This window comes from Triturus cristatus, chromosome 11, assembly GCF_964204655.1.
Source record: "Triturus cristatus chromosome 11, aTriCri1.1, whole genome shotgun sequence".
NCBI lineage: Eukaryota > Metazoa > Chordata > Amphibia > Caudata > Salamandridae > Triturus > Triturus cristatus.
The window spans coordinates 1,118,536,303-1,118,552,079 of record NC_140594.1 but is presented as its reverse complement, the minus strand read 5'-3'; the positions used below and the strand labels follow the sequence as shown (position 1 = coordinate 1,118,552,079).

At 42.4% G+C, this 15,777-nt stretch overlaps 1 protein-coding gene across 1 annotated transcript in view; it reads left to right on the top strand.

Annotated features, from left to right (window-relative positions):
• LOC146786144 (cytochrome P450 2J4-like) overlaps window positions 1-15,777 on the top strand; it is a 215,413-nt gene that overhangs the window by 130,189 nt on the left and 69,447 nt on the right. The window contains exon 6 of the mRNA XM_085635648.1: window positions 658-799. Coding sequence (XP_085491774.1) covers window positions 658-799 — 142 coding nt within the window. The remainder of the gene's footprint in view (window positions 1-657; window positions 800-15,777) is intronic.

The following is a 15,777-nucleotide window of genomic DNA, read 5'->3' as shown; positions in this document are numbered from 1 at the left end:
TAATGGACCGACCTCTGTGTTTTTCGATGGTTATTTATGTGGTTTGTCTGTTTGTGCTGCTGCCGTCTGGTTAATCATGTCTTCCAGAATGCAGTCTGCCTCCAGGTACCATTTCACATTGCTTGTTTTAAAAATTCCCTGGTGTAATATGTGTTGCAGTTGCTTCGATTTCCAATTCTCCAAAAAGAAAACATAGTGCAAAAAGAGTATTTGCTTTCTTATTTGCAGCAGTGCAACTGTATGTAGTTTGGATTGATATCTTTTCACTTACACTGCAAACTGTATTTACTTTCGTATATTTTTAAACTATAGATGGCCCGATTTATATCTTGGTGGTATGGATACTCAATCTCAATGGCAACAGAGAATCCATACCGCCAAGCCTGTGGTCCGCTCACCCCATTTCAATATGGAGGTGCCTGTGGTTTAATTACGGCAGAGAGTACTCTGCCTTAGCCTTGATTAAACCCCTCAGACGGCCCAGCGAATTAAGGGCCATTGGAGGTTGACTGCTAATTCTACTCACCTAATTTAGATGGAGGTAAAACAGATTTAATTGCCCGACAATGCCAGGGGAACTTTTGAGGTAAGGGGCAGTTTGAGAGAGTTTACACTTACTTTCGCTATACTGAACTTGTCTCTTACCACCCGATCCAGGGCTCTGATGATGCCACCAACACGTTTGACCAGGACAACTTGATACACATTGTAATAGAGCTGTTTGGGGCCAGTATTGAACCCACCACAGCCACCATAAACTGGCTGCTCCTGTACATGATGACTAAACCAGATATCCAAGGTGAGTGAATAAGAAGGTAAAAAATAGTCTTAGACCCTTATGGTGTTCGATGTAAAACGAATCATAAATTTCAATATATCTATACAATGCTGGGTACTCGGCTTTAGATCGTGGAGTGACAGAAGGCTTACAACAGCTCATTACAATATTTTCCCACAGCCCCTTCCTGTGTTCATTTAATCACTCAAATCTCGATATCCAAATCCACCACATGGTGCTATTTAAAGAAACCAAAATCCAAGATGACCCCCGTTGTGGCACCCATATCCACAGTGACTGTTTTGGCATGGGATTTGTCCAAATGTAACTAAATGCATTCAAAGATGCAGGCGCAGCTGGCACAGGTAACAGTGGTGGGTCAGGGCGGTGAGAAATGGACATATAACTGGATAGCGAAAGTAAAATAAAAATAAAAATAAAACCACTTACCTTACTTACGGATGTCATTACAAACATGATTATGCAGATGAATGAAGGCTCAGTGACATTGCAGGAATCGGGATGCTTGCAAAAGCAGAGGTTTACAGTCTGCAATTATGAAAAATATCAATTATGATATAACAGTGTAATGACTTGAGAATTGAAGATAAAGTTTTGATTATGCATTCAGGACAAATAATTACTCCCCCCAAATAAGCTGTCTTGCGATTTGCAGAATACATTTAGGGCCTCATTACGATATTGGTCAGAAAGCATTCCAACCGACTGATTACGATGGTTCCAAACACTGTTCGCTCGAACTCCAATTGATTTCTATTGGAGCCTGTATTCTGACCAATAACACAGGCTCCCATTGAAAAAAGGGGTGGTTGCGGAAAACCTTGCCCCTGTGGTGGGCACCCCATGGTGCGTGCAACACAGTGTATGGTTGGAAAGAGGTGTCCCATATGTACCCCTACGGGCCTCAACCGTAGCCCCCCAGATGAAGGGGAGCCTGCTTCAGCCCCAAAGGCAGTTTCTGACAGCCACTCCATGTCTGACAGACCAATTGGGAAAGGCTGTCTGAATCTGACATCGTAATACGTTGGTCAGAAACAGGTTCCCCAGAGCTGTACGATTGGGCTTTGACCAACTCAGAGTCTTCGAATGCCGGTCACAACTGAGTCGGACAGACCGAACGGTTAACTACCATCGTAATCGGTTGGTTGGAAATATTTCCGAGTCAGTCGGAAACATGGGTTCCGACTTGAAATAGGAAAATCCAAATGCTGTTCAGAGCCTTTCCGACCAACATTGTAATGACCATTAAAGATAATGGGGTAACCCAGTAACCCTCAGAACCTGGGTAAGTACGTGAAACTAAAACAGTGGTTCTGTTGGGAATACACTTAGTTTAGACTGCACTAAATGCATATGATCAATGTTCCAATACTCATTAAATACAGTTATATAAACACACACATATGCAACAATTTGAGAGACACAAAAAACGATTTTCTGTCTGCTGTATTTGAATCCAAACAGATATTCCTCATAAAATTATTACATACAGGACTAACCAACATTAAACCAAACCAACATAAAACAATTAGTGACTGATCGTGCTTAGTGACATAATGTTTGAACACAAATTGACATAAATAACATACATTTACAATGACAAAAACGATTTAAACAAAAGTAGTCCAAAATCAAAAGCATATACCACAATGACATATATCAGGTACTCGCGCTTTGCATCGCGCTATGCACCTTAATACCGCGCTATCATTTTTCAAGCTACCCGTATAACTATTTGTGTTCTTCTTAGTTGTATTTTGCCCTGATTTTAATAGGATTTATTGTAACCCCCTCACCTGCACTCTAATCGGTTCCTTCACCGCTGTTTTGGCGGGTCCGGTCTCTGGGGTGGGATTGGCTTTGGGCACCATCTTGGAGTGGTGGTCACTCTGGGTGGGTGTTGCTGACGAGCGGTCTAGCGCTCCGGCTGAGTGGAGGGACGCCTATTTAAGGCGACCTGCCCTGTGGACTGCCTTGAGAAGGTACTCGCACTTTGCATCGCGCTATGCGCCTTAATACCGCGCTATCATTTTTAAAGCTACCCGTATAACTATTTGTGTTCTTCTTAGTTGTATTTTGCCCTGATTTTAATAGGATTTATTGTAACCCCCTCACCTGCACTCTAATCGGTTCCTTCACCGCTGTTTTGGCGGGTCCGGTCTCTGCGGTGGGATTGGCTTTGGGCGCCATCTTGGAGTGGTGGTCACTCTGGGTGGGTGTTGCTGACGAGCGGTCTAGCGCTCCGGCTGAGTGGAGGGACGCCTATTTAAAGCTCCCTCCAACGCGCAGCGGTTACGTGCAGTGGGCGTGCCTTCGCTGTGCCTGAGTCGTGCCAGAGTCCTGCCCGTCTGTGCCCGTCCGCGCTAAGGAAGTGCGGCTCGCGGCAGAACTCTGGACCTGGCCATCATGACTATACCTTTGAGAACTTATAGTAGGGCCGATCTACTGGCCCTGCGGGACCGATGTACACGCTGCGAGTTTTCGCCTGTAGTCCCGCTGTGTGGCCCATATCATTGTAGGTGCGGTGCTTGGTCATTGGAATCCCCCTCTTTTATACGCCCCTTGGGGCCTGTTATAAAGAGGGTAGGACAACGGGACCTGAGTATCTGGAGCTTAAACGTCAGATCTGTGGTAAAGCACCATCAGGAGGTTTACGACCTTCTTATTGATGGTTCGCCGGATGTGCTCTTTCTGACGGAAACGTGGCTCCAGGACTCTGACTCCTCGATAATTAACCTAGCCTTTCCCCCAGAGTATGCTATTTTCACTTTAAATCGGACGACTAGAGGTGGAGGTATTGCGATGGCCACCAAACGGTGTTATCCCTGCGAGTGGAAAGCCGCTGAACTTTTGGGGTGTGAGGGTGCCCTATTTAAAATAGCGTTTAGTCACCAGTTTACCTTCTCTGGGCTATTAATTTACCGGCCTCCGGGCTGTGACTCTATTTTTAGGGCTGCTCTTCCTGAGTATATTAGCATAGAGGCACTAGGATGTGCAAATTTTAATGTTGTGGGAGATCTTTAATCTCCATTTGGACTGCCCTTCTTTACCTTCTATTAGGAGCTTTCTGGCGGATCTTGAGGCTCTACAGCTCTCGCAGATGATTACTTTCCCCACACATAAAGGTGGTCATATTCTTGACCCGTTCTTCACAAATCTAGAAGGATTCAGAGTTCTTGGTTCCTTCCAGTTGGTTTGGACAGACCACATGCTGGTGAAAACGGCATGCTCTTTGTCTGACTCTCCTTTTCTATCTCAGGATAGACTTGTTCTTAAACGAATCTGGAACAAATTAAGACTGGAGGATTTTTACCATCAGCTCGAGAAGGTTCTTTAGGTCCGCTCACCGAGGTTGACTGTGGATACGACTCCTTCTGTGAGTGGATATCTGGTGCCCTCGACTCTCTGATTCCTATGTGTTGGTCCAAGTGTCACCGGAAGGAGCCGAGCCCTTGGTATGACACTTCCTTGGCATCTCTTAAGAGGGCTTGTAGACAGGCCGAAAGATTATGGAGGAAGTCGTACGACCCAGATCTGAAAATATGTTATCTGGCCAAGGTCAAGATTTATCACAGGACAGTGTGTCAAACTTGCGCTTCCTTTTATGCTCAACAGTTTCAGAACTCTGCCAATCCATCGAAACTTATTTTTAAAGTATTAAAGGACTTGATGGCGAAGAGAGCAACTGTAGTGGAAATATGCTCGGACTCACATTGTGAGGGTTTGGCCTCTTTCTTCCATGAAAAAGTGCAAGCCATCTATCGCACTTTCCCAACGGGTTCCCTGATGCTAGAGCAGGTTGGTCGCACCTTAGGTGAGGGGGAATGTCTTTCCATCTTACCCCCCTTATCTCTGGAGGTGTTTGACTTTCTCAGCGCCAAAATCAAGTCTGGATCTCCGGCAGACCCGCTGAAACCGGCCCAACACAAGACCCTGGCGCCGGTTTGCCATACCCCGGTGCTGTCCTTGATCAACCTGTCTCTCTCTTCTGCAGTGGTTCCAGTTAGATGGAAGCAGGCAGTAGTCACGCCAATTCTGAAGAAGGCGACCCTTAACCCCCTTAAACCTGAAAGCTACCGCCCTATCTCCCTTCTCCCTTGGGCCACGAAAATAGCAGAGGCCCATGTGAATGCCACTCTTACAGACCATCTTGGTAGGCTTAACATTCTCGACCCCACCCAGAACGGGTTCCATGCGGGTCACAGGACGGAGACGGCCCTTCTCTCGATGGTCGAGCATCTGCGTTCCGTGCTGGATTCCGGTCGGACGGCGACACTACTGTTATTAGATCTTAGTGCCGCCTTCGACACGGTCTCGCACGGGATTCTGATTCGGCGTCTTGAGGAGGTGGGCGTTTCTGGCTCCGCCTTGCACTGGTTTTGTTCCTTCCTTACGGATAGGTCATTCCAGGTGGCGATCCCGCCCGGTAAGTCGTCATCCTACCCGCTAGACCAGGGAGTCCCACAGGGGTCTTCGCTGAGTCCCACCCTTTTCAATCTGTATGTGAGACCGTTGGCTGCGGTCGTCAAGCGGTGGGGCCTGACCATGGTCTCTTACGCAGATGACACGCAGCTGGCGGTCACACTGAGTGGGGACCCAGACCTAGAGGCTCCCAGGTTCTGTGATGGTCTGCAGGAAGTGGCTAACTGGATGAATTCCAACTGTCTCCAGTTGAACACCAAGAAGACGGAGATTATGGTGGTTGGTAAACAGGTGGCTTTGTGGGATGACAAATGGTGGCTTTCGGAGTTGGGTGTGACTCCCCTCCCAGCGGCAGAGATAAAAAACTTGGGGGTGTGGTTGGATCCTTCTCTGAGTTTCATCTGTCATACCAAGAAGGTGGCGGCTTCTTGTTATGGCATCATCAGAGGACTTCGACCCATCCTCAAGTTCTTTGATGCACCCACAAGACAGCTGGTGGTCCAAGCATCAGTGCTGTCCAGGCTGGACTATGCCAGCTCCCTACTGGCGGGGATAAACCAGTCAGAATTTCTGCGGCTCCAGCGGGTTCAAAACGCTGCGGCCCGATTGGTGACAGGTCTGCCTAGGCGATGCTCGGTGTCCAATACTCTGCGCTCTCTCCACTGGCTCCCTGTGCAGCAGAGGATTAGATTTAAGGTTCTCTGCTTTGCATTTAAAATCCTAAAGGGTACTCCCCCACAAATCTTGGAGAAATTGCTGATCCCCTATGTCCCCTCTCGCACTCTTAGATCGCTAGGCCAGAACTTAGCAGTGGTCCCGCGTTTTAAGCTTAGCCGAATTGGTGGCCGCTCCTTTCGAGTCCTGGCAGCGAGTTGGTGGAATTCTCTTCCTCCACAAATCCGGGCCATCGATGAGCTCCTTCAGTTTAGACGGGCTATCAAGACCTTTTTATTTGTTTAGCTCATCTGTTGTGTCTCATCTCCTTTTGTCCGCTTTTAGTGCTGTGTTGTGTTTACCTTCTCAAAGCGCCAGGACGCCCCTTTGCTGGGGCAGCTGTGCGCGGTATAAATAAAAAAATAACATTCAGTATTCTAACGGTGGAATTGCGTGGACCAATTGAACAGGTAACGTCGACGTTTCGACCCTATGAAGAAGTGCAGCTTTGTACGCATCTAAAGCGGGTCTTCATCAGGACTAAGAAAAAAGTATGGCAGCCTGTAAGTGCAAAAATTAGATCAGAACTATGTGTGTGTAATTTTCTTTAAAAGAGACTAAAATGTATTGTCCGTGGCTTAATGCTCACCTGGGAACTAGGAAATCCACGAATTATCCTAGGGTCACATATAAGGGGATGTCAGCCGACACCTCACTCAATCAGATCAATCTGTTCTGCAACAAATAAGGGAGATTATAATGATATGCAATCTTCCCTAAATAGCTACCCAGTATGTTATGAAGCCAAGGAAACACATACCTTGAAAGTTATTTATTCCTGGCAGATAAAGTAGTGCCGTCATAACGATCACCCCAATCTGTGAATGGAAAAACATTTTGATCCTATTATATAATTGAATACGCTTAGTAAAAATACTATGTCTAGTGAAGACAGTAATTGACTCATTAAATACACCCAAAGCGGTATGTACGAATTATCAGGACATAGGGAAACCTCTTTAGTCCCATGCAGTACAACACCCATGAAAAAGATGTTTTTTTTTTATATTCATTCATATGTACATGCTCCCACCCGCGAATCAATCAAACATCCGCAAGAGAAGCGATTATTTATATGTGCAGCACAAAACAGGTCTATATCCTGAGAAGGCTGTAGCGAATACTAAAGTTATCTAGTGATATAGTAATGCGATACATCTCTCGAAGGAGTTATTATATGACGCGACAAACACAAGGACGCTTTAGGTCCAAACAAAGCGACCAATCGTAACAGTTCCCAATTCAAGTTAAACGAATCATTCAGCAACCCATGTGAAAAAAAGAGTTTGACGGTACATGGAACAATTCTCAGTTCGTCTACTTGAAAAATCATCGATGTAAGTGTACCGTTCACATTTTACCGAGTAAGTGCAATATCAGATAAGGCTGGGATTGGTAAAACGACTTACTTAGTGTACTCTCAATGGACGTCCGATTTCTTCAAACACTCGGCAAACAATGGCAACGCGCGGGTTGTACGGCCCGCTATTTCACGTAATCGGGCGAGGCCTGTGAGTGCGTTAGCCAGTAACATGGTGCAAAACCTGGTATGGATTCTCAAATCCACATTCTCCGTAACCAGGGAAACCTAACAGGAAGGTCTCATGGAGAGAAATCATTATTAACACAGTATATGGCAGAGATGTATCTCGACGTTACTTGCTCACGTCAAAACACGGTGTGGATTCTCAAATCCACATTCTCCGTAACCAGGGAAACCTAACGAGAAGGTCTAACAGAGAGAAATCAATGTAAACACAGTATATGGAAGAGATGTCTATCGACGTTACTTGTTCACGTCAGTCAATGCATCGAATCGTGCATGGACAGTATGCGATTGATGTACTGTAGTGGCGTAACCTACTCCCATATTGTTATGGCATGTCTTAAACCCTTAATTTTTCATGCGAAAATATAATGGAATCATCCAAGAATTACGCAAACAAACCCCAATATATCACTTATGAACAACATTTGGTTCATCCTTATCATTGGTATGGTACAATGTGATGGTATGGCCAAACGTAGCAATACAAGCGGCCACATGGGCATATTTGTATCAAGTTAGTACATGGTTGGCAAAGCACTAGTAAAAAACATTCAGGATGGAAAATATACATATTGAAAGCACATGAGGTTAATCAATGCGACAACGGCATGTAGATCTCATGAAAGTACAGTCATAGTTGGAAATTCACATAAATTACAACATTATTGCAATTTTCACTGATCAAAGAACATAGACTTAACAGTAATATAATTACAATTTGCTCATTTGAATGTAGGTCTCTTCAGGCTCATTGAGGCCATGACTAACCGCCTCAAGAGTATGAATCCAACGGCATTCCTTGTAGTTGAGGGAGGTAGCAACATTCCCTCCCCTCTGATGCAATATGATTTTTTCTACAACCCACCATTCAAGATGTTCATGGGTGTGGCCTGCCCTTCTGTAGTGTTCTACTCGGTGTGCTCCCTGCGTCTTACATTTTAATCTACTTTGATGCTGTAGGATCCTGTTCTTGACTTTCTGGGTCGTTTGGCCTACATAAATCAGTTGACATGGACATCTAATAGCATAAACAACATTCTGGCTATTACAATTAGTAAACTGATTGAGGCCATATTTTTTTCCCGGTGTATAAACATACTTCCAGATATGGTTTACTGACATGCTTTACAGTGACTACACCTATGATGACCAGTTATAGGTGGCAAACTGAGTTGTGATCTAATATCAGGCCGGGGAGATGGTTCTAGGTACGAAGACACTACAGAGTCTTTGATATTTTTAGCACGTCTAAATGAAAACATAGGTGGCTCAGTCATGCAAATTTCAGGACCAACCAAGTTCCAATATTTTTTAATAACCTTTTTGATCTCATTACTTCGAGTATTGAAAGTTGTTACACATACCAATTTTTTCCATTTCATGGTTTCTCGGTTGTACTTCAAGTAAGGTTTCACGTGGTCTATACCAGGCTCTTTTTCTGGCTCTATTGAGGAGTCCCTTAGGGTATCCCCTATCCCTTAGTTTAGTGATGAGAATATCAGTTTCCTTGAAATAATCCTTTCTCCTAGTACAGTTGCGACGCAATCGCAAAAATTGCCCATACGGTAAATTATCCCTAAGGTTCCTAGGGTGATGGGAATTGTACTGTAACAGGGTATTTCTGTCTGTAGTTTTTTATATAGATTCATCACTATTCTGCCATCTTCTTCTTCCAGTGTCAAATCCAAGAATGGAATTGAATCATTACTGTGAGTTATGGTAAATTGAATGTCAACACTGCAGGAATTCAGCCAGGTTAAAAACGGCATCAATTGATCAACAGTACCTGACCACAGCATAAGGATATCATCAATATGTCGCTTCCAAGCAGATATATTATTGATATAAGGATTTTGATCTGAATAGATGTTCTTATCCTCAAAGTGATCCATGAATAGATTCGCTAGGCTCGGCGCGAACCCAGCTCCCATGGCTACTCCTCTACATTGGTAGTAAAAAACATTTTGAAAAATGAAGTCGTTTTTTGTCATTGCAATCTGTAACAATTGTACAAGGAATTCAGTAGGAATCCAGTGGGGTTTAGGACGAGTGTCTAATATGTTCCTAATAACTTCAATTGCCTCCTTTTGCGGTATACTTGTATATAGTGAACACACGTCTAGTGTGACAAATAACTGTGTGGATCTATCAAAGGGTTGATCTTCAAACAATTGAATAGTATGCATTGTATCCCGGATGAAAGATCTAGTCTCTAGGACAAATGGCTGTAAAAAACTATCCAAATATTGATTTAAGGGTTCCAAAACTGATCCGCATCCGGACACAATTGGTCTTCCCGGAGGTTTTTGTAGATTCTTGTGTATTTTTGGAATAGTACAGATCGTGGGGATCCTGGGATTTATTTTATTGAGGAACCTACATTCGGGTTCTGAAAGGAATCCGTCTTCAATGCCACGGCTAGTGAGATCTCTAATTAGTTTGGCAATTTCCTTTGTTGGATCACATGGGATCTGAGCATAGCTGATAGTGCAACTAAGTTGTTGGTTGATCTCCTCAATATAATCTTCTGTATTTTGCACCACAACTGCTCCCCCCTTGTCTGCAGTCTTAATCACGATAGACTTGTTTTCATTCAATGAATGGAGAGCTAGTCTTTCCTCCTTCGTGATGTTATGTCTGATGTATTTGGTATTGTTCAGTAACTTCATGACTTCGATAACCACAATTTTCTCATAAGCTATGACTTTTTCATTCATAAGATACGCAGCGGGTGTAAATGTGGATGCTGGGCGAAATTCGGTTGCCGCCATTTTCTTAACATAGCCATCATTCTTCATGAAGTAGTGTTTCAGACGAATCTTTCTAAAAAATTGCTGCAATTCTAGTTTGATGTTAAACGAATTAGGAGTGGAGGTGGGTACAAAGGACAGTCCTCTTGGCAAGACATCATGTTCAGCCTTATTTAAAGTGTATTTAGAAATGTTGAGTATAGGATCTTTCATATTCGTAGTGCAAGCTGGCATTCCTTGTGTTATGGTTGGTAGCCCTATTTCTGGCATAGACTCATTAATGGGCTCATTGATGGGCATAGAGGTTACCAACGGTACGTCTGACGTCTGGTCCGAATTTCGCCGTGGTTCTGTTGTGGCTGTGTCTGGAAACGAACCCTCGTGTTTCCTCATTGATTGCCCTTCCCTTGGTTCCATCTGGGTGGTCTCCTCCAATTCTGATCCCGGTTGGTCCAAGTGGGTTCCCCTAAAAAAGTCGACGAGGTAGAAGGACCAAAATTATCTTGATATGTAGTATGCGGTTTGTATGATGGTCCTTGTTGAAAGATGGATTCCTGTGGTTGAAAGAGTGGTCCTGATGGGTAAGATCGCAAATCAAGGCTTGTACTTGGCCGTTCAGATTCGTTATCGGACCCACTACCAAAGGAAGAGTTCGAAAAAGTGGCAAATCTTCTTCAATTCTGCCTATTACGATTAGTGAAGTATCCTTGGGAGTCTTGAATATAATAGTCGTCACAAATGTAAGGATATGGGATCTTTTTATCGTATGACCTGATGTCTTTTGCCAATTTCTCCAACTTTCTGTTCAATGTCGTGGTGTTGAATTCGGCTGTAGCTTTATCAGCTCTTTCCAGTGCCTCTTTCGTGTTTTTTAGACCTCTATCTTCTAAGATCTCTCTTTTCAGGTCCGCTATCTCTTGTATCAGTTTTTTTACATATTCCAGGGCTGTTTCAACCCCAAACACCATCCAGTGCCGGGAGCAGTTATTAGCCACAAAGCTAACCCTTCACGGAATTTGGGCAAATCAATAAAAATTGCAGGTTCGTTACGAACCTGTAATCCCTTCGGGATAATATTCGCTTGTAAATATTTAGCTAATAGGTGGCCATGCAAGCGTGTACGTATGAGTTTCTTCTCAAGTCTCTCTAAGCGTGATAATTTATCATTCAAGGTAGTGTCTATTGGAGTTAGACCAGTACCTAAATAATCAAATTCAGCCTGTTCTTGAATTAATTTGTTAATGTAGTCCTCACTGTAGGACAATGTTTTCTTCTCTGACATAGTATATTATTTTGAAAAATCAGTAAATGTTCCAAAAACCCTCGCAAGTGAAAACCTGCACTAGATAGCCATTAAAGATAATGGGGTAACCCAGTAACCCTCAGAACCTGGGTAAGTACGTGAAACTAAAACAGTGGTTCTGTTGGGAATACACTTAGTTTAGACTGCACTAAATGCATATGATCAATGTTCCAATACTCATTAAATACAGTTATATAAACACACACATATGCAACAATTTGAGAGACACAAAAAACGATTTTCTTTTTGCTGTATTTGAATCCAAACAGATATTCCTCATAAAATGATTACATACAGGACTAACCAACATTAAACCAAACCAACATAAAACAATTAGTGACAGATCGTGCTTAGTGACATAATGTTTGAACACAAATTGACATAAATAACATACATTTACAATGACAAAAACGATTTAAACAAAAGTAGTCCAAAATCAAAAGCATATACCACAACGACATATATCATTCAGTATTCTAATGGTGGAATTGCGTGGACCAATTTAACAGGTAACGTCGACGTTTCGACCCTATAAAGAAGTGCAGCCTTGTACGCATATAAAGCGGGTCTTCATCAGGACAAAGAAAAAAGTATGGCAGCCTGTAAGTGCAAAAATTAGATCAGAACTATGTGTGTGTAATTTTCTTTAAAAGAGACTAAAATTTATTGTCCGTGGCTTAATGCTCACCTGGGAACTAGGAAATGTACGAATTATCCTAGGGTCACATATAAGGGGATGTCAGCCGACACCTCACTCAATCAGATCAATCTGTTCTGCAACAAATAAGGGAGATTATAATGATATGCAATCTTCCCTAAATAGCTACCCAGTATGTTATGAAGCCAAGGAAACACATACCTTGAAAGTTATTTATTCCCGGCAGATAAAGTGGTGCCGTCGTAACGATCACCCCGATCTGTGAACGGAAAAACATTTTAATCCTATTATATAATTGAATACGCTTAGTAAAAATACTATGTTTAGTGAAGACAGTAATTGACTCATTAAATACACCCAAAGCGGTATGTACAAATTATCAGGACATAGGGAAACCTCCTTAGTCCCATGCAGTACAACACCCATGAAAAAGATGTTTTTTTTTATATTCATTCATATGTACATGCTCCCACCCGCAAATCAATCAAACATCCGCAAGAGAAGCGATTATTTATATGTGCAGCACAAAACAGGTCTATATCCTGAGAAGGCTGTAGCGAATACTAAAGTTATCTAGTGATATAGTAATGCGATACAACTCTCGAAGGGGTAATTATATGACGGGACAAACACAAGGACGCTTTAGGTCCAAACAAAGCGACCAATCGTAACAGTTCTCAATTCAAGTTAAACGAATCATTCAGCAACCCATGTGAAAAAAAGAGTTTGACGGTACATGGAACAATTCTCAGTTCGTCTACTTGAAAAATCATCGATGTAAGTGTACCGTTCACATTTTACCGAGTAAGTGCAATATCAGATAAGGCTGGGATTGGTAAAACGACTTACTTAGTGTACTCTCAATGGACGTCCGATTTCTTCAAACACTCGGCAAACAATGGCAACGCGCGGGTTGTACGGCCCGCTATTTCATGTAATCGCGCGAGGCCTGTGAGTGCATTAGCCAGTAACATGGTGCAAAACCTGGTATGGATTCTCAAATCCACATTCTCTGTAACCAGGGAAACCTAACAGGAAGGTCTCACAGAGAGAAATCATTATTAACACAGTATATGGCAGAGATGTATCTCGACGTTACTTGCTCACGTCAAAACACGGTATGGATTCTCAAATCCACATTCTCCGTAACCAGGGCAACCTAACGAGAAGGTCTCACAGAGAGAAATCAATGTAAACACAGTATATGGAAGAGATGTCTATCGACGTTACTTGTTCACGTCAGTCAACTCATCGAATCGTGCATGGACAGTATGCGATTGATGTACTGTAGTGGCGTAACCTACTCACATATTGTGATGGCATGTCTTAAAGCCTTAATTTTTCATGCGAAAATATAATGGAATCATCCAAGAATTACGCAAACAAACCTCAATATATCACTTATGAACAACATTTGGTTCATCCTTATCATTGGTATGGTACAATGTGATGGTATGGCCAAACGTAGCAATACAAGCGGCCACATGGGCATATTTGTATCAAGTTAGTACATGGTTGGCAAAGCACTAGTAAAAAACATTCAGGATGGAAAATATACATATTGAAAGCACATGAGGTTAATCAATGCGACAACGGCATGTAGATCTCATGAAAGTACAGTCATAGTTGGAAATTCACATAAATTACAACATTATTGCAATTTTCACTGATCAAAGAACATAGACTTAACAGTAATATAATTACAATTTGCTCATTTGAATGTAGGTCTTTTCATGCTCATTGAGGCCATGACTAACCGCCTCAAGAGTATGAATCCAACGACATTCCTTGTAGTTGAGGGGGGTAGCAACATTCCCTCCCCTCTGATGCAATATGATTTTTTTCTACAACCCACCATTCAAGATGTTCATGGGTGTGGCCTGCCCTTCTGTAGTGTTCTACTAGGTGTGCTCCCTGCGTCTTACATTTTAATCTACTTTGATGCTGTAGGATCCAGTTCTTGACTTTGGCCTACATAAATCAGTTGACATGAACATCTAATAGCATAAACAACATTCTGGCTATTACAATTAGTTAACTGATTGAGGCCATATTTTTATCCCGGTGTATAAACATACTTCCAGATATGGTATACTGACATGCTTTACAGTGACTACACCTATGATGACCAGTTATAGGTGGCAAACTGAGTTGTGATCTAATATCAGGCTGGGGAGATGGTTTTAGGTACGAAGACACTACATAGTCTTTGATATTTTTAGCACGTCTAAATGAAAACATAGGTGGCTCAGTCATGCAAATTTCAGGACCAACCCAGTTCCAATATTTTTTAATAACCTTTTTGATCTCATTACTTCGAGTATTGAAAGTTGTTACACATACCAATTTTTCCATTTCATGGTTTCTCGGTTGTACTTCAAGTAAGGTTTCACGTGGTCTATACCAGGCTCTTTTTCTGGCTCTATTGAGGAGTCCTTTAGGGTATCCCCATCCCTTAGTTTAGTGATGAGAATATCAGTTTCCTTGAAATAATCCTTTCTCCTAGTACAGTTGCGATGCAATCGCAAAAATTGCCCATACGGTAAATTATCCCTAAGGTTCCTAGGGTGATGAGAATTGTACTGTAACAGGGTATTTCTGTCTGTAGGTTTTTTATATAGATTCATCACTATTCTGCCATCTTCTTCTTCCAGTGTCAAGTCCAAGAATGGAATTGAATCATTACTGTGAGTTATGGTAAATTGAATGTCAACACTGCAGGAATTCAGCCAGGTTAAAAACGACATCAATTGATCAACAGTACCTGACCACAGCCTAAGGATATCATCAACATATCGCTTCCAAGCAGATATATTATTGATATAAGGATTTTGATCTGAATAGATGTTCTTATCCTCAAAGTGATCCATGAATAGATTCGCTAGGCTCGGCGCGAACCCAGCTCCCATGGCTACTCCTCTACATTGGTAGTAAAAAACATTTTGAAAAATGAAGTAGTTTTTTGTCATTGCAATCTGTAACAATTGTACAAGGAATTCAGTAGGAATCCAGTGGGGTTTAGGACGAGTGTCTAATACGTTCCTAATAACTTCAATTGCCTCCTTTTGCGGTATACTTGTATATAGTGAACACACGTCTAGTGTGACAAATAACTGTGTGGATCTATCAAAGGGTTGATCTTCAAACAATTGAATAGTATGCATTGTATCCCGGATGAAAGATCTAGTCTCCAGGACAAATGGCTGTAAAAAACTATCCAAATATTGATTTAAGGGTTCCAAAACTGATCCGCATCCGGACACAATTGGTCTTCCCGGAGGTTTTTGTAGATTCTTGTGTATTTTTGGAATAGTACAGATCGTGGGCATCCTGGGATTTATTTTATTGAGGAACCTACATTCGGGTTCTGAAAGGAATCCGTCTTCAATGCCACGGCTAGTGAGATCTCTAATTAGTTTGGCAATTTCCTTTGTTGGATCACATGGGATCTGAGCATAGCTGATAGTGCAACTAAGTTGTTGGTTGATCTCCTCAATATAATCTTCTGTATTTTGCACCACAACTGCTCCCCCCTTGTCTGCAGTCTTAATCACGATAGACTTGTTTTCATTCAATGCATGG